At 37.4% G+C, this 18,778-nt stretch overlaps 2 protein-coding genes and 1 long non-coding RNA gene across 11 annotated transcripts; 2 read left to right on the forward strand and 1 right to left on the reverse strand.

Moving 5' to 3' along the window:
- The first annotated feature begins 194 nt into the window (after positions 1-194).
- On the forward strand, positions 195-6,132 carry LOC122297655 (disease resistance protein RUN1-like). Of its 4 annotated transcripts, XR_006238850.1 has the most exons (7): positions 195-796; positions 1,541-2,648; positions 3,178-3,462; positions 3,552-4,505; positions 4,593-5,179; positions 5,771-5,870; positions 6,091-6,132. XR_006238850.1 is itself a non-coding variant. In XM_043107775.1 (6 exons), exons 1-5 carry the CDS (start codon positions 273-275, stop codon positions 5,166-5,168), a joined length of 3,447 nt encoding a protein of 1,148 aa, XP_042963709.1. In that variant the 5' UTR covers positions 195-272; the 3' UTR covers positions 5,169-5,179; positions 5,595-5,763. The 4 variants fall into 4 exon arrangements, 3 of the variants coding, with proteins under 3 accessions (XP_042963709.1, XP_042963708.1, XP_042963706.1); XM_043107775.1 differs by lacking the exons at positions 5,771-5,870; positions 6,091-6,132 and adding an exon at positions 5,595-5,763; XM_043107772.1 differs by lacking the exon at positions 6,091-6,132 and having other exon boundaries at positions 230-796; positions 5,771-5,905.
- LOC122297656 (disease resistance protein Roq1-like) lies at positions 5,879-14,794 on the forward strand. 4 transcript variants are annotated; one of them, XM_043107776.1, is made up of 6 exons: positions 5,879-6,022; positions 6,159-6,308; positions 6,508-12,650; positions 12,790-13,068; positions 13,137-14,051; positions 14,137-14,794. In XM_043107776.1, the coding sequence occupies exons 3-6, from the start codon at positions 11,697-11,699 to the stop codon at positions 14,704-14,706; spliced, it is 2,718 nt and encodes a 905-aa protein (XP_042963710.1). In that variant the 5' UTR covers positions 5,879-6,022; positions 6,159-6,308; positions 6,508-11,696; the 3' UTR covers positions 14,707-14,794. The 4 variants fall into 4 exon arrangements, with proteins under 4 accessions (XP_042963710.1, XP_042963711.1, XP_042963712.1 ...); XM_043107777.1 differs by having other exon boundaries at positions 14,203-14,794; XM_043107778.1 differs by having other exon boundaries at positions 14,233-14,794.
- A 379-nt stretch (positions 14,795-15,173) lies between these two features.
- LOC122295823 lies at positions 15,174-18,063 on the reverse strand. Of its 3 annotated transcripts, none has more exons than XR_006238285.1 (6): positions 17,925-18,063; positions 17,662-17,853; positions 16,721-16,778; positions 16,562-16,639; positions 16,403-16,469; positions 15,174-16,315 (listed from the first exon to the last, which is right to left on the reverse strand). It is a non-coding gene; the product is annotated as an uncharacterized LOC122295823 (long non-coding RNA). The 3 variants fall into 3 exon arrangements; XR_006238284.1 differs by having other exon boundaries at positions 15,174-15,639; positions 16,243-16,315; positions 17,662-18,062; XR_006238283.1 differs by having other exon boundaries at positions 17,662-18,060.
- Positions 18,064-18,778: the final 715 nt, after the last annotated feature.

The raw sequence follows: 18,778 nt of genomic DNA on the forward strand, positions 1-18,778 counted from the left end.
CGTTTGTTTTATGTGGAAGGAAATTAAAGAAATCCGGGCCTAGCCTTTAGGTAGGCAACATTAATATTTGCATTCCAGCAACCGGTCAAATGATTGGAGTGGTATAATATATTTGACCTGCTGGTTAGCAGGCTGGTTGTTGCCAAGAAGTTGCCGAGAAGTTTGATCACTCACTTCTCTATTATTATTTATTTGCAATAAGTACTCGATCTATAATTATTGGCCGGACCTCTTGGTGATACTAATCTCGCATACACATCTGATCGATCAGGATGAGCACTTCTTCCATGGCCTTTCAATTAGGAGCTTCTTCCTCTCTCTCATTCTCCTCTTCTTCTTCTTCCATTCGTAGGTGGACTCACGACGTATTCTTGAGTTTTAGAGGTACGGATGTTCGCAATAACTTCATTGCTCATCTACACTATGCTTTGTCTCGAAGGGGAATCAACACTTACATAGACAACAATCTCAAAAAAGGAGAGGAAATTTCGTCAGAACTTCTCAAAGCAATTGATGGATCAAAGATTTCTATCGTTGTACTCTCTAAGAACTATTCAGATTCTAGATGGTGTTTAGATGAGCTATTGAAGATTCTTGAGTGCAAGTCAACGGTGAAACAAATTGTTTTACCCCTGTTCTACGACGTAAATCCGTCAGATGTACGACATCAAAAAGGAAGTTTTGGAAAAGCATTTGCTAGACTTAGATCTGCTATTAATGATGAAGTAAAGGTTACACTGTGGGAGACAGCTTTAAAAAAAGTAGGCAGTTTGGCCGGCGTCGTATTAGGGGACAGGTACTTCTAATGAGTTGTGCTTATATATATGTTTATATATGATGTTCCATAGAAGTTTATGGGGAAAATTTAGACAAATCCAATATATGAGAGTTTGCAAATTGATTAAGATCATATGGTGCCATGCAAATGTACTATTTGATATTTATCGATCTTTTCGGCATTGAATTTTATGCATACCACACTTAAATTAGAAATCTTTTCTTACCGAGGGATTTAATATGGTACTACCACATTAATTTCACATGAAGTTTATAGGAAAAAGAGAAGAGAAGAACATGAAAAAATACAAATCCATCGAAATCTTCTCTCTTTTTTTTTTTTTGTTTTTTGCCCCTTTTCTTTTCTTTTGCCCACGTAAAATTAAGAAAAAAGTTGTGAATTGTTTGTTTTTGGGTTCTATAAAGTATACACAAAGGTTTTAATTAAACATCAATTTGTTTAGAGAGACTGAAAAATCCTCTTAGTATAAGTTTCATAATTAAGGAAGGGACAAATTCGAGAATAGAACAAGAAAGAAGTTTTTAAGACGTTTAAAAATTCTTGTAATGAATGAAGAATGTAGTCTTGAAAGACCATGAGGAAGAATAAAGCCAATCTTTGACATGTTTATGATCTACTAATGTCATTTTGTAAAGGAGAAAAAAAGGAATAAAAAAAAAATATTGTAACTGAGTCATCTTTATGTGTGTATTACATTGAAAAGTCTTAACTCTTTAAATTTCTCGTCTTTTGTATTGATAGCAATGAAGCAGACTTTATTTTGGACATCATTACATGGGTGGACTCGATAATGGTAAATCGTACATCTCTTAATGTTGCTAAGTATCCGGTTGGAATGGAGTCTCGTGTACGAGACATTTATCAACATTTAAGCTTGGAAAGAAATGACATTACATGCATGGTAGGAATATGCGGAACCGGTGGAATTGGTAAGACAACTATTTCAAAAGAGATATATAATAGGATTTTTCATCAATTTGAAGGAAGTTGTTTCTTGAAAAACATTAGAGAATCTTCAACAACAGGAGGTTTGATTCAGCTACAAAATACACTTCTTTATAAGATTTTGGGAGAAAATTTGGATGTTCGTGATTGTGATAGAGGCATAAATGTGATCAGTCATAGACTTCACTCTAAAAGGGTTCTCCTAATTCTAGATGATGTGGATGAGTTGAAACAACTAGAAACATTAGCTGGAGATCGTAAATGGTTTGGTCCAGGAAGCAGAATCATCGTAACAACAAGAGATCAACATTTATTAAATATCTCTAAATTTGATTCAACATACAAGATGAAGATTTTGGCAGACAATGAAGCTCGTAAGCTCTTTAGCTTGCATGCTTTTGAGAAAGAAGAACCACTTGACAGTTATGCAAAAGTCTTTGAACAAGTAATGCAATATGCTCAAGGTCTTCCACTAGCTTTAACAGTGTTGGGTTCAAATCTAAAAGGTCAAACCATTTGTCAATGGGAAAGTGCATTGGTTAAATATAAAAACATCCCCCACCCAAATATTCAGAGAGTACTTCAAGTTAGTTATGATGGACTGGAAACACATGAGAAGGACATGTTTCTTGATATTGCATGTTTCTTCAAAGGAGAACCTTTGGCTGATGTCATTAAAATATTTGAGAGTTATGATTTTTTCCCAAGTCATGGTATCCAAAGGCTCAAGGAAAAGTGTCTTATTACAGTTGAAGGGTATGGTGATGAATATGTTTGGATGCATGACTTGCTACAAGATATGGGTCGAGAAATTGAACGAGAAAAATCAACCAAAGATCCTAGGAAACGCAGCAAATTGTGGTTTCACAAGGATGTTCGTAAAGTGTTGGAAGAAGATCATAAGGTAAGAGTCACAAAGAAATTCTTGGATTTTACATTTACTTCCTTTCTATAAAGAGAAATGTACTGGAAAATATTGACTTATGAATTAAGACCTGTCCTAGTGGAAAAAATCCTTTAAATTATCAGGAATGAATTTGTTGTTATAAATAGAATTCGTTTATTTATTAAGATGAATCACTAAATTAAGTACCATATGTAAATGTCCAGCTTTTTTGTTCCAAATATCAGATTATTTTTTAATGTAGTGTCTACTGTCTCTTCTGGCTGGCGTTTGTTTTATGAAAAGTTAAAAAGAGTACTCATTTAGTTACGTAAGTTGGGAAAGAAAAGACAGTCTTTTATATTTTAACATGTGAATATTTAGTATTGGAAAATAGCATGAAAAGATAACGAGAGAGTAGTACTTTTTGTGAAATAATATACCGTCAGCTCGAAAATTATTAACTTTAGCAAATTCATGTAACTTATGAACGACTTTATATATGCACTAATTTTGCTGACACTTTTATATATGCATTCTCTTATATTAGGGGCCAAACGAAATTGAAGGCATAGTAATAGATTTACCTGAAGGCAATGAGGAGATAAGCTTGCATCCAAAAGCATTTCGACGAATGGAAAGACTGAGAGTCTTTATAAATCGTAATGCACGTTTTTCTTGTGCACTAAAATATCTCTCTGACGAGTTAAGAGTCCTTGATTGGTATAACTATCCTTTAGAATATTTGCCACAAAAATTTCGAGGGAAGAATCTCGTTGTGTTTAGAATGCGTGATAGCATCATCAAGGAATTAGGGAACGTATTCAGGCCCAAGGTATGTTCAATTATATTCATCAATATTTTTTTTTTTTCTTCAAGTTATTTAGTAAACTCCATTCAACATTATTTTCTTTTCTTTTACAGAATTTGAGGACCATGGCTTTCTGTAGTTACTTAACAGAAATTCCAGATCTTTCAAGCACCCCTAATTTGAAGAAATTGACTGTCATATTTTGTAACAATGTAGTTAAGGTGCATGATTCCATTGGATCCCTAGAGAAGCTTTCTAATCTGAGTTTTTTTGGATGCTCTAAACTCCAAATTCTTCCAAGAAGCCTTAAGTTGAGATCTTTACGTAAGCTTAATCTTGCAAATTGCTCAAGCCTTCGTGATCTTTCTGAAATCGAGTGTAAAATAGAAGCTTTACATACATTGGATCTATCTCACACTGCAGTAGAAGAACTACCTTTATCCATTGGGAACATTGTTGGACTTAAGATAATAGTTCTACGTAATTGCAAAAACCTTATGCGTCTCCCAATTGCTTTGATCCAGTTGCAATATTTATTCCATCTTCATTTTCATGGTGTTACAAATTTTGTAAAGAAGATGATGAGGGATGATGGACAATCCCTTGATCTGCCTAATGATTCTACAACAATGGAAGGCAATATATCAAATTCAAGCACTGCATTACAAGTATCGAATCTTCAAATTAGTTGTTCCCATTCAGAATCAAATTTCTTTCCACTATATTGTTTCTTTACCATGTTTAATTCCTCGACCAGCTTGAAAATGTTAAATTTAGGGGAGACTGATATTGTTAGCCTTCCCACGAGCATCAAAGGATTTGTTACACTAACTTGGCTTTGCTTGGAAAATTGTCATAAACTCGAAGAAATAGCAGAGCTTCCTCCAAATATAGTAGAAGTAGATGTTAGTGGATGCAAGTCACTAGAAAGATTTTCGGAAGTATCAAAAATATTGGAATTCAATGGAAGCCACATCAGATCTTTACTTCACATTGATATGCGTGGTTGCCACAAAATGCATGAGAATATATGGAATGATAAAGTGCAAAATCCTTTATTGTGGAAGGTATGTATGTATGTGTGATCTCATTTTTAATAGTATGCTTGACTCAAAATTAAATTGATGATGATGATGATATTTGACATTTAACAGGGACTCTATCATTACGACGCTGCTTTGTTTCCGGAAAATCAGATTCCAGACTGGTTCAGATATGTTCATAAGTTTTTAGATAATGAGATGGAGAAAGGGCCTGATGATGATGCCCGACGGAGGGGAACAGAAGAATGGGCAATAGATATTGAGGGGCCACACTATTTGGAGGATATTAGTGGAATTGTATTGTATGTCGTACAGTTTTTCAATGATGCTCGTATGTCGAACACAATTATTGGTGATGTTAAGATTACCAATAAGGGCTCAAATCATGTATGCGGTGTTCAGAAAGGGGTAGAATTGGCTAATATGGATTGGATGAACGAGGGAGGAACTGGATGTGATGTATGGGTGGGGTACTCCAATTTACAACCTTTTGAACAAAAGGTTTTGGACAACTTGCAAGTCCAATTTTGTTTCCGTGCTCATTATCCCTCATCTAATGTAGATCCGGTGCCGTTTTATACAAGTTGTAGAGCCAAGGTGGTATACAAGAATGAAACGAGAGCAAACAGAAAAAGAAAAATGGATGAAGCCAATGTTCCAAACAGTCCTCAACAGCAATTGACTTAATGATAACCCAAGTAAGTCACCCCGGTTCGTACTGTGTTTTGGTTGGGATATCATTCAGGTGTGTTTTTGGGAAAGAATAATTCTATATGAAATTTTTTACGCTACATATAAGATCGTGTGCTCTCTGTACAGAATAGAATTTTTCAAAAAAAAAATAGAAAAGAGAAAATATAAGATCGTGTGCTCTTTGTCATAGATCTATACTCATGTACTGACAGTATTGCCATGCTGCTTCAGTTTCTAGTAAATATAAAGAAATTGTCGCCAAGCACAAAAAATTTGGGTTTAGGGACACTATGATGGACTTGTTCTGTAGATTTTAATAATCTGTCTGTTATTTTCTAGGATGATTATTTGGATTGCTTTATACTTAAGTTTATGAAAAAATAACTTGATAGTCTTCAACTTGGGGCATCAAACTTCCAGATCAGGTGGAGACGTACGATGATTCAAAGGACCCTGCCTTTTTTTGGCCATTGCCCTATTTTAAGGCCCATAAAATATGAAATATGATGTTTAAGACCTAATTTTAGTCCTTGCCAATGAAATAAAGGTGGCCATTTGGTTACTATTTGATGTTAAAATTCCTTTAATCTACTCAGGTTGCATGTGTATTGCCAGTATTGCCCATGTTGGTAGAGAAAGAGGACAACTGCATTGATTCTCAAGAATATTATTGCTCAAATGGCGGTTTACTTTCAAGTAAGGCGATTAATTCTTCACTATCTGGTTTTTCCCTGTAGAGTACTAATAGTTCTTTATTTCCTTAGATAGAGTACTTATTTCATAGATTTTAATAATCTGCTTGTCTAGGATGATTATGCTTTGCTTTGGTGATCACAAAGAATACCAAGGTTAGAAAAATCACTTTCTTGTCCATTCCTTTACTTCCAGTTTATACTTGGTTTCATTTTTGAACCAGAAAGGAATGAATAGACACTGAAGTTTCATATGGGGTAGCGTTTAGTGAACATGGAAGCACTTGTGCAGAAGTGGGAAGAAGCAACTCCGGTTTATCATATTTGCCAAAACCTATCAGCTCCATTCAACATATATAGCATTTCCAAGTTTAGCATTTGCAGCCCAAGTGGTCTACCGGCCATTGTTGCTACTATTTCTTTGGAATCTTTGGAATCTCAGGTGAGATTTTCCTTTCATTTTTGTTTGTTCTCTCTAGTCTTAAGACTTCATTCTTGCGTCATATATCTTTGGGTTTAGGGACCTGTACAACATGTGCACTGATGTATCATGTCTTTATTTTCAAGGACTTCCTCTTTTGTAGGCTTCTGTAATCTATCTATTCTAACACTATTGGAATTCAATCCGTAACCTTACACAGGAGAAAAGGGGGATTCTTAAACTTGGGGCATCAAACTTCCAGATTAGGTGGGGAAGGACTATGATGATCTAAAGGTAGATTTGGAGTTAGAGCTTCGACTTCTTTGACATGGATGAATGACATGTATGTGTAAAAGAGCTGAATCCTAAGACCGCCACACTACTGCCACTGCCATCCATCTCTCTCTCTCTCTCTGGTTATTTATAAGGTTGAACAATTTGGATCTAGCTGTCAATTTTGCCAAAAGTTAATTGGGGGAATCTTCATGCTATTAATTAGCTTATAAGCTTTTCACTTTGTCTGTTTGCTTATAGCCCTTAGTTTGTTACTTGCATGATGAATTCAAGTGTTGTGCTGCCCTGAAAATTTTCTTCTATAGCCATGCTACAGCAAGTTTCTGCTAAAAACACTAGCTGAAAAACCAGAAAATACCACTTACCTCAATTAAAAACTCCCATCGAGTTGAAGAGCAACATATACAGAACAACGAAATATTGAAACAGACTTATTTACATCTTAAATTTTCTAAATCAGCTCTTTCTAAAATCAACCACCCCATACATCATGAGGAGGATTAGACCTATCCAAACACAGCGCTGAATTCCCTTCAGCACCTTCTATAGCTGAAAAATCTGCAATCTGATTAGTTTCAATATATCCGAAGATCTTGGTGGGTAAAACTTGACACCATGCCCATCTATACCAAGAAATTAGATTAGCCTTTACAGGTGTATCTTCCCCCCTTCGAGGACAATAAGGTATAGCATTAATCTGAGATGCCAAATCCGATCCTCAATGGTCCTGTAATTTAACCAAATTCTGCTCAGATGAAGGCATGACCTCTCAAGTTTCAAACCTTCTTGCCAACCACATCAACTTTTTGAGCCATCAATATTTGATGGCTGCTTCTTTGAAGGATTCGGGTGTTTGGATCTGGAAAGGACGGGCCATAACAAGCGTCGAGCTCCCATATAGAAAATTTCACGCTGACTAATAAGGATATATCTCATGACAGCGTGCAATGCACCTCTCGGCCTTAACCATTGCTGTGACAGCGGCTACAATTGATTTTCTAGCATTCCTGTAATCATGCTCTACTTACGTATATTCAGTGCATGATCTAAGGCTAGACAAGTTTCCATATTTATCCTGACAGCTACAATGTAAATAGCTTATATATATGTAATGTTATGACATCCAATACAGGAGAGTTTCCTTCATAAGATATATTGTTTTATGGTATCAAAGCGTCATCCGTGACCTCTGTCAACTTCCTCTCTAATGGCCGGCTCTTCTCCCCTGTCCGTCAACCCAGCCAACATTCAAAGCTTAGTGACAGTGAAATTAACCAAAGACAATTATCTTCTATGGAAAACTCAAGTCCTCCCATATCTGCGTGGACAACAGCTTTTCGGGTTTGTGGATGGATCTACTCCTCCACCACCTATAACCATTCCCGATCCCAACACAGCCACCTCTTCCGATACGACGGCAGAAATTCCAAACCCAAAATTCACCACCTGGTATCTTCAAGATCAGGTAGTACTTAGCACCTTGGTGTCTTCCCTGTCTGAAGGCATCCTTGCTCAAATGGTCGGCCTTACCACCTCCAGAGAAGTGTGGTTGTCACTAGAGAAAATGTTCTCTGCGCATTCAACCATCCGTGCTATCCAAACTCGTCAATTCATGGCAACAACCAAGAAAGGTAATCAATCTATCTCTGAATATTTTCAGAAAATGAAGTCTTTTGCAGATACCTTAGCTGCCATTGGACAGCCTCTGCTTGATCAAGAGTTCACAGGCTCTGCTTGATCAAGAGTTCACAGCGTATCTACTGGGTGGTCTCGACACCACCTATGATGCTATAGTCACCTCAATTTCCACTCGCATTGATCAAATGCCCATTGAAGAAATGTTCAGTCATCTTCTCAACTTTGAACTCAGACTTGAACAACACCACTCTACTCTTGAAGCCACCGTAGGGACAGCTAATGTAGCAATGAGACAGGACTCACATTCACGAGGTGGGAAACAACCACAATATCAGCGCTCCTCTCATCAACAATATCGGGGCCGTGGACGCAACACCCTTGGACGAGGGAATCATTTTTCCCCTTCTGGCCAATTTTCGCCATCTCAGTCCAACAATACTCGGCCAACTTGTCAGGTATGCAACAAAACTGGACACACGGCCATCCAGTGCTATCACCGATTTGATCAAGCCTTTCAAGGACCTCCTCCCAACATGGCTGCATATCTGACTGCACCTTCCTCTGCATCTGATACAAACTGGTATCCCGACACTGGCTCAACAAATCATCTCACCCATGATCTTCAAAACCTCAACCTTCATGCTGAACCTTACGTTGGCAATGATCAAATACAAGTGGGAGATGGGGCAGGTTTGCACATTCAACACATTGGTTCTACTACTCTGGATACTTCTACTCGTTCTTTCTCTTTATCCAATTTATTACATGTGCCTACCATTAAGAAAAATCTTTTGTCTGTTCGGCAATTCACTGACGAGAATAACGTGTTTATTGAGTTTCATTCCTCTTATTTTTTGGTGAAGGACGAAGCCACGGGGACAACACTTCTACGCGGCAACACTAAAGATGGCTTATACACTTTTCCAACCCCCTCACACTCCTCTCCTCAGACCAATTATTGTCAACGTGCTCCTCTTGACGTCTGGCATTGTCGCATGGGACATCCCTCATACGCCACCGTTCGTCAACTCGTCTCAAAATTTTCTCTTCCAGTTTCAACAAATAAAAATCCCGGTGTTTGCCCCGCTTGTCAACAAGGGAAAAGCCATCGACTTCCTTTTTCTCCTTCGACGTCAATTTCTCAAATGCCTCTTGACTTAATATTTTCTGATGTATGGGGACCTTCCCCAATTTTATCATCAAATGGAAATAAATATTATGTTTCATTTGTTGATCATTTCAGTAAATATACATGGCTTTTTCCCATTTCTTAGAAATCCGATGTCATGAAAATTTTTATTTCTTTTCAAAAGCTTGTTGAACGACAGTTTAATTGCAAAATCAAATCTGTCCAAACAGATTGGGGCGGTGAGTTTCGCTCCTTACATACTTTTTTTGCCACTGTTGGAATCCAACATCGCGTGACTTGTCCACACACTTCCGAACAAAATGGCTCAGTTGAAAGGAAACATCGCCATATCGTCGAAACCGGCCTTTCTCTTCTATCTCATAGTAGTGTTCCTCACCTCTACTGGGCTGATGCTTTTCTTACCGCCGCGTACCTTATTAATCGTCTTGCCACGTCTCCTCTTGGCATTTCTCCACATGAAAAATTACATAAACAAGCACCCGATTTTTCCTCTTTCAAAATTTTCGGTTGTGCATGCTTTCCTTTCCTTCGTCCTTTCAACAAACACAAACTTGATTTCCGATCTAAACTTTGTGTTTTCCTTGGCTATAGTAATCTTCATCGCGGTTATAAATGTCTTTATCTCACTTCCGGTCGCATTTTTGTCTCTCGTCATGTGATATTTGACGAAGCTTCTTTTCCGTTTCGTACTCCTCCTCCATCGTCTGCCACTTCATCTGCATCTCCCTCTACAACATCTTTTCTCCCTTTCGTCTTCCCTCCAACCGACACAGACGCACTCCCATCTCAGCCTGCTTCCCTTCCTATGTCTTCTCATTCAACCGAGTCTTCCCTTCCGTCAGTCCCATCTGAATCAACATCGTCTGGACCCTCCACTCCTCCTCCCGACTTCCTACAGCCCTCCTCTGCCTCTCCCCTGCCATCTGATAGTGCTGCTGCCGAAGAACTCCCTCCACTTCGTACTCACCCCATGAGGACTCGAGCTCAGAATAATATTGTCAAAGCTAAAGTCCCTACAGATGGCACGGTTCGGTATCCTCTTCCTCGGGCGTTACTCACCTTTGGCTCTGTTCCTGAAGCACCCACGTGCTACTCCGAGGCCTGCAAATTTCGAGAATGGCGTGCTGCCATGGATGCTGAATTTTCAGCTCTAATGAAACAAGCTCCCATATATAAAATTTCATGTATAAAATTTCATGTTGGCTTCATGTGTAATGCTCTCTTTTCCCTCACACCCAATCCTCTCTCATCGATAGGCTGACATACCTTTTCCCAAGCAACCATTTTTTCTTTACTTCACCTTCTCTATCTCTCCAAAGAGAAAAAGTCAGAGAAGCGCTTGGTAATAAACCTCGAAACTAATTTGGGCACATTCAGAACAGAGAGCAAATGAATTGGCATGCTTGATAAAACATACTTAATCAAGACTAATTTTCCCCCATTGTTCCTTTTAATGAGAATAGGTACACCAAGATATGTAAAAGGAAACAAATTATCCCTAAAAAGCCAATTTCATCCAGCATAATATGTTTCCTAGAAACAAGAGCATTTTTTTCCTTCCACTTACTAAATACTTCAGATAAACTCTTCAAGGATTTATTGGATTGGTTTTGGAAAATAACAATGCCGTCAGTGTATAAAAGAAAACCAAAGGCCAAACATATCCATAAAAATCTCCATTCAAGTCTACCATAAGCTTTTTCCATATTAAACGTTATGTTGGGCCCTGAGAATTATCGACGTGGACTACTCTCTGTCATTGAAAGCAAAACCTGTTTTGTCTCTAAAATCCCCAGCGAGAGACCATTTCTTAATTTTGAGCAGAGATGACCATTATTTTGTGTTTACCACCCTCATTGAAAGCAAAACCTGTTTTGACACAAATTCCATGATAGGTGGATTTTGGATAGTACATGGTTTTTCTGTATTTGCCATCTTGTAGGTTTGAGGAGTGGGGCTTTGAGAAAGGGTGGGGGAACACTGCAGAAAGCGTTCAGGAGAATGTTAGGATGCTTTCTAAGGTACTCCAAGCAATGTTATGAAAATAATATGATGTCGATTAGAAAATGTGATACCCAAAAGAAAATTTAGATCAAAAGAATTTCTAGAAGTGGGGAATCTTTTCAAAAGAAAATTTAGATCAAAAGAATTTCTAAAATTTAGAAAATGTCGATTTACCTCAATTAATTTGGAGCTAGCCGGCAATCATGCTAGAAGTGGGGAATCTTTTAATCTATAGCTGGAATTCAAGTGTTGTGTTGCCCTGAAAATTTTCATCTACAGCAGATGTCGATTTGCTTTTAAGTGTTGAAACGAACGACATACGAATGATAGGAATTTTTGGAGTTGGCGGAATTGGTAAGACAACTCTAGCCAAAGCGATTTATAATTCGATTGCTTTTCGATTTGAAGCTCGTTGTTTTCTTGCAATTGTTAGCGACACTTCGAATCAAGCGGATCGTTTGGTCCAATTGCAGCAGACACTTCTCTTTAAGATTTTAGGAAAATGTAAAAGTTTGAAGATTGACAATATTGAGACGGAAATCAGCACTATAAAGCGTAGGCTTTCCTCTAAAAGAGTTCTTCTAATTCTTGACGGTGTAGACCACTTGAGGCAATTAGAAACATTAGCAGGAGCTCATGATTGGTTTGGTAAAGGAAGTAGAATCATCATCACAACAAGAGATCAACACTTGTTGACTACTCATGGAGTTGATTCAACATATGAGATGATGGGATTGAATCAAAATGATGCTTTTCAGCTATTTTGTTGGCATGCTTTCAAAAGAGAGATACCGGATGATGGTTTTGGAGAGTTTGTAGAAAGGATCGTAAATTATGCTGGGAGGCTTCCACTAGCTTTAACAGTGCTTGGTTCAGATTTATGTGGTAGAAGTGAACGTCAGTGGGTAAGTGCAATGGATGAGTATAAGCAAATCCCTCACCAAGATATTCAAAAAATACTTCAAACAAGTTATAATAGATTAAGTGAAAATGAAAAGAATGTTTTTCTTGACATTGCATGTTTTTTCAATGGACAAGTACGGCTTGATGATGTCATTACAGAGATACTAGTTAGTTTTGGTTTTCAGCCAGACTTTACAATCCCAAAACTTATGGAAAAGTGTCTTATTTCGGAATGCCGCGGAAAATTACAAATGCACTCCTTGTTACGAGATATGGGTAGAGAAATTGTTCGAAGAGAATCGCCCAACAATCCAGGTGCATGTAGCAGATTATTCTTTCATGATCATGTTCAAGAAGTACTGCAAGAAGATACAGTAAGTCATATCAAAATCTCTTTCAATTAAACATTGTTTCTTTGGCACATGCGAAGTATACGTGTATGTATATAAATATATGAATAATTTATTTTTTGATTTGTCGGCACACTTAAACATCCATTGTTTTCCTATGTAGGGAACAATTAGTGTAGAAGCAATTTTTGCAGATTTTCCTAAAGGTGATGATATCATCCACTTGAGTCTCGAGGCCTTCAAGAATATGAGAAGGCTCGGATTATTTAGATGTCTCAATGCACACTTTTCTGAAGAATTACCTGATTGTCTACCAAATAAAATAAGCATAGTTGATTGGCCAAACTGTCATTTACAATCTATGCCATCTAAATTTCGTGGAGAAAGACTCTTTATTTTACGAATGCCTGGTAGTCACATCCAGGAGATACCCTTATTTAAGGTAGAATTATTATTATTTTCAATATTGTTTTCTTTAGACTTAGTTTGATGTTCTTTTCTTTTTAACAGAATCTCATGGTTATGAATTTCCGTGGTAGTGGACGTATAACGGAACTCTCAGATGTTTCAAGGTGCCCCAATTTGAAGAAAATAAATCTTCGAGATTGTACAAGTCTAGTCAAAATTCATGATTCTGTTGGATTTCTTGATGAGCTTGTTAAATTAAATCTTGCTGGATGTTCCAATCTAAGGAGCTTTCCAAGGAGACTCCAGTTGAGATCTCTGGGATTCCTTGATCTTAGTAATTGCTCAAGCCTTCAATACTTTCCTGAAATCGAATGTGAAATGAAACATTTAGGCCATGTTGACTTAACAGGCACAGCAATAGAAGAGTTGCGTTCATCCATTGAGAACATCACTAGGCTTGGATTTTTAGACCTAAGTAGCAGCGTAAAACTTAAGTGTCTACCACGTAGCATTCATAAGTTAAGATCTCTAGGGTGGCTTGATCTCAGCGATTGTCCAAATATTATAAGTTTTGGGACGGAGGAGGAGGTGCATGGTGGACAACGCACGCCTCCAACAAAACCAACCACTGATCTTGAATTGCATCTTAAAAACTCTAGCCTATCAAGATCGAATTTCTTTGGACCATTTCATTTCTTTCCCAATCTGACAGTATTAGATCTATCAGGCAGTGATATCGTAAGCATTCCTGCAAGCATCGAAAGATTTTATTGGTTGAGGGATCTTATACTGAATGATTGCAGGCAACTTAAAGAAATTGAAGAGTTTCCAATGGAACTATCAGTATTACGGGCTAACGGATGCATTTCACTAGAAAGTTTATCAAATCCATCATCAATTATTTTCCCTCGCTCACTAAGTTCGATTAAATTGGCTAGATGCTCTAAAGTGAATATGGGGAAGTTGATGCCATATATTATGAGTCCGCATGTCAAATCAGATTCCGCATGGCCTCAAGTAAGTCCTTATATATATTTATCTTTTCCTCATATATTAATTCGTTTTGTGTGGCTAATCGATTTTTGTACGTATATGAATATAGTTGATATATATATATATATATATATATATATATATATATATATATTATGATGTATTCATCCAACAGGAGGCTAACATGATATTTCCGGGAAAAAAGTTTCCAGATGGGTTCATGTATTGTAAGGAGACTTCAAATGATCATCGGTGTGAATTTGATATTCGATCGGCTGAGATGGTTGGCCTCGATAGAATTTGTTTTTGTGCTATTATTGAACCCGTTGGGAGGTTTTGGAGCGTTGACATGATGATAGGATCAGTTGCCTACGACAGTAACCATTATGTTGGAAAATTTGATGAAATGGATTCAGATCATGTATGGTTGCAGTACTTCACCTCAGAAGATGTTAAGCTCAAACGAGGGATCAGTTTAGATCAGGCTGACAATCTGAGGATTATATTTGAAAGCAATCCAAAGTCAGTGATCTTAAAACGTTGCGGAGTTCATCTGTTCTACAAGCGGCATGGACAACAGAGGCATCCTGTTGATTATGATGATGATTGCAACAAGCCTGTTTCAACCTTGGACATCGAACTTTTTCTGTACACTAGTGACATGTGCCATAATGTCTGATTATGGTTGACTTCAAATTTGTTTCAAACTCAAACTCAATATTAGGTGCGGGAGCAGCTTGATCTATAGATTAGTTTTACACCCTCCATTTGCACGCTGCTATCTATATCATGATTCTACCTCTTTTACATTGAATTAAGGCAATAAATTAACTGAATTCAATTTTAGTAAATAAATTCTAAAATGCTAAGATATGAGCATAAAATTTTAAAAATACTAATACTAATAATTTTTAAAACAACTTCGAATATTCAGGCTGTCACCCAAGGTGTGGCTGCCACCACTCCGAGAGACAACCAAAATAGTCATATATATATATATATATGCCACCATCAATTTTTTTTTTTTTTTTTAAAAAAAAGTTACAATAAAAATAATAAATCTAAAAGATGACTCCAGTTTAAAAAGCATATATTGGACGCAGGTGTTGGACATGAACGGAGTCATGTTTTCCTAAATCCCAGAACATCAAAATTAGACTTTAATCAGAATACATATTCATAATCCCATGCTAAGGTTTTTAGATGCCACAACATATCAAACAGAGTATGGAACAAATTTAGATCATTTCACATGTTCAAAGATAACAGAATCAGAGCATCTTTATTTAATCAAAACGAAAATTTTAAAATCTCATATTTGCTCTTTCTCAATTCAGAAAACTAAATGTACAAAATTAGCTCATATGGACACCAGTCATGATAGAAAATTCTTTCTCATTACATATTTCATGAATATGCATAACACATCTGAGGTCGTTTTCAAATATATTTTCATAACACAAAAACATGCATATTTTTCCAAAAATCAACCTCATTCATTTTTTTTTTTTTTTTTTTTTTTTTTGTGCAAAACTAGTAATTGAACCCTGCATACCTAACTCTTGCAGAGAGTTACTTAAGCTTTGGACCTGAGCTCTATCAATGTCACAACCTAAACAGAAAATTATTCACTAACATGTTAATAACTCGTATCTGCTCATCAACTTAACTAACAAAATTCCACCATTCTAGGGATGGAATAAAGCAAGCCTACAAGCAAAAGCATTTAGAAACAGCCCAACACTAACACATTCCTCATGATAACCAACACCAAACCAACATCAAAATACATCTCCAAAACCAACAACAGCAACTCCCACCACTAAAACATAACTCAAAACAGCCACGTCAACTCCAACCTTCAATATAAAACTCCAACACAGCCACCATATATTTTTAATCATCCAACACTTCAATCCCGGGCATCTACGCCACTCATAACACATCCAACATAACCAGCCCAAACACACACACACATTGCACAAACAGCCAATAAACCACCTCGAACAGGCACCAATCAACTCCATTCGCCACACATCAACCCAATTCACCACACTTTTAACATTTCAAAGGGCAAAACACAACCAACATAATAAACATGTACCCCGGACAGCCATGTAAAATCATTAATTAAAATTAATCCCGGCAACTAAAATTCATTGATATAGTCCACGTAACAAAGTCGATCATAAATCTAAAATTCTGAAAATCTTACCTAAGTTCGGGTGCGTGGCTCGTGAAAATTAAAGAGCGGAAACAACACTGTTTGGGCGCTAGCTAGCTATGACCTGTGATTTAAAATAGTGACGTTAAAATTAAACTCAAGCACGTGTAATGTACGCTTGTGGCTCATCTTGAGGCAAGGCCTTACTTACGTCGGTGAGGGAATTTTTGTAGCTCCAAACAGCGGCGATTTCTCTGCAGTGGGAGAGGAAAAATAATCTGTGCAAAGTTTCTATGAGTATTAAACTAGTGAGAGTGTATAGAGTGAGAATAAATACTATCAAAATTACCCAAAGATCAAAGTGGCTCACCACTGTAGGACAAAATAGCAGGAACAAAGAACCTCAAAATTTAGTGGTGTCGCATGGCTTGCAATGGGGAAAGAAAATCTGAAAATTTCATACCAAGCTAAAACTATATATTTCAAGTGAATAGTAAAACCAGTGGGCTACGAGAGGGAAATGGCTTACCGGCGAGAAGAGAGTCCACTCGCAACGACGTTGAACGCTGTGATGGCACGACACAAGTCTGTAAGAAAGCTTGTGAGTTTCTTGTGTACAAGTGTGTGTGAATGGAAAATCTGTGAGGGTGAGTGAAGTACAAAATACAGAGAGAGAGAATGAACATGTCACAGTCCACAAACGGAATGGTTGGGCCAGGGTTGGGCCAAGTCTAACAGAACTTGATTTATTTGGGCCGCAAGGTATCTGGGCCGTTAGTCTGTTTACTTTCTTTAGTTAAGTCTGCTAGTTAATAGTCGTGAGTCATGTTTGAGCAAGACTGAGGCCTTTTTTCTGTGAAAGATTTTAGCATATAAGATTGTGTTACGTAGTAATCTACGTATTAATATTGATTATTTTATATTTAAAATTTAAATTAATATTATTTTTAATTATTAGATTAATGCACATATTAATACATAATTATATTTGCAACTAAATTTTTTCTATAAAATTACTGTATCACCTGAAAAGAATCATCCAAAATAAAATTTCTATTTTCCTTTCTTCTTCATTTATTCTGTGGAGGGGAGCTCCTTCAAAGTGAGCAAATTCTATGTATATCTCATTAAGCAATTTGAGGTGTGTTACATAATAAAGGCATACGGGCGTCGTTGAGGGCCACATGCGACGGCACCTCGTTGGTGGTTTTGTGCAACGGGGAGGAGAGAGGTAGGTCATGTTCTGCAAGTGGGAGATTTTGTGAGGATGGGGATGCACACTACAACGAGAAAGTGATAAGAAATAGAGAGGGAGAGATCTGAGTGATGAAACCAAACAAAAAGAGGAGTCAAAACTGTAAGATTGTGGAGAGTTAGAAATCAGAGTGGAGGGATTTTCAGGATTTCAGAAACTGGGGAAGAAAACCATCGGGAAGGGAAAACTGCAAGTGGAAGGTGAAGACAACTTACCCAAGGAGAAGACCTACAGCTGCGACTCCGTGGAAAAAAACATGATGTAGCTGAGTTGGGCTGTGGGGGGCTGAAGATGGCGTGGCTGGGACTTCAACGACAACAGAAGATGCGGACATCGTGCGGAAAGAAGAGCAACGTGAGCCTGCTGCTCCAGACGGCCAAACGAACGGCCTCCATGCGGTGGTGAAGCTGAGATAGAGAGAGAGTGAACCGAGAGATCGAAACGAGTGGGCATGGCGTAAGGGAAAAGGGACGCTCACCAAGAAATATAGCTGTACGCGGCGCAGTAGCTGGGAGTGACGGAAGAGATGGCGCTCGGAGAGGTTGACCGTGGAAGAATAACGGTGGCACGACTGGGATACACAGCAAGCGCCCAGAGCGATAAGAAAGAGCTTACGTGTATTTACAAATGAGTAATACTATACGTACGTACAGTTTTACTTTACGTATAATTTTACTTATATTTTTATTTACAAAACTCATTTTATTAGTTTTTATTTTAAATTTAAATTTTAAATTTCAAATTTCAAGATTTTTAACGTATCAATTACTGATATGCAGAGAAGTAAATTTTTTTTAAGTTTTTTTTTAGTATATTTAATATTTTCCTTTACAAATTTATTTTATGTTTTATTTTTTTTTTTGAAAAACCAAACATTTTTTTAAAAGAAGAGAGTCATTTTATAAGCATGAATGGAGTCGTGTCTCCCTGAACACCAATTGTTAAAAGGAAACAACCAAAAACAGAGGAAGAAAAATGCTTCACCTGTTGGACTTTTTGCTCCTTTGGTTAGTCCCACATGGGTGAGAAATGGGAAGGAGCAAGCTCTCAAGGCTTATAAATAAGAGGCTTAGCCTCTTAGTTTAAGTGCACCAGTCAAATGCTTAGCTAGTAACTTTTGACTCTAGTTAAATTCCTCTGTTGTCCATTTTGTAAAATGGGAAGATGTGTGAGTTAGAGTTTTTCTAGTGGGGAAAGCTTTGTGGGTGTGTTTGGGGTGAGGAGAGAAATTATGTGATTGTAATAATTTTTCACATAGTGTATTTTCTTCTCTGGGTCTAGTGGTTTTTCTCCTGTTTTGGAGTTTCCACGTAAATTTCTTGTGTTGTTATT

The sequence above is a fragment of the Carya illinoinensis genome, chromosome 15 (assembly GCF_018687715.1).
Source record: "Carya illinoinensis cultivar Pawnee chromosome 15, C.illinoinensisPawnee_v1, whole genome shotgun sequence".
Lineage (NCBI taxonomy): Eukaryota > Viridiplantae > Streptophyta > Magnoliopsida > Fagales > Juglandaceae > Carya > Carya illinoinensis.

Excerpts from the sequence above, each read along its gene's own strand:
- LOC122297655 (XM_043107775.1), top strand. The coding sequence starts at position 273 with ATGAGCACTTCTTCCATGGCCTTTCAATTAGGAGCTTCTTCCTCTCTC. Across the intron at positions 3,463-3,551 it reads GGAACGTATTCAGGCCCAAG|AATTTGAGGACCATGGCTTT; the intron begins GTATGTTCAATT and ends TTTCTTTTACAG. Across the intron at positions 4,506-4,592 it reads AAAATCCTTTATTGTGGAAG|GGACTCTATCATTACGACGC; the intron begins GTATGTATGTAT and ends GACATTTAACAG.
- LOC122297656 (XM_043107776.1), top strand. The coding sequence starts at position 11,697 with ATGATAGGAATTTTTGGAGTTGGCGGAATTGGTAAGACAACTCTAGCC. Across the intron at positions 12,651-12,789 it reads AAGTACTGCAAGAAGATACA|GGAACAATTAGTGTAGAAGC; the intron begins GTAAGTCATATC and ends TTTCCTATGTAG. Across the intron at positions 13,069-13,136 it reads AGGAGATACCCTTATTTAAG|AATCTCATGGTTATGAATTT; the intron begins GTAGAATTATTA and ends TCTTTTTAACAG.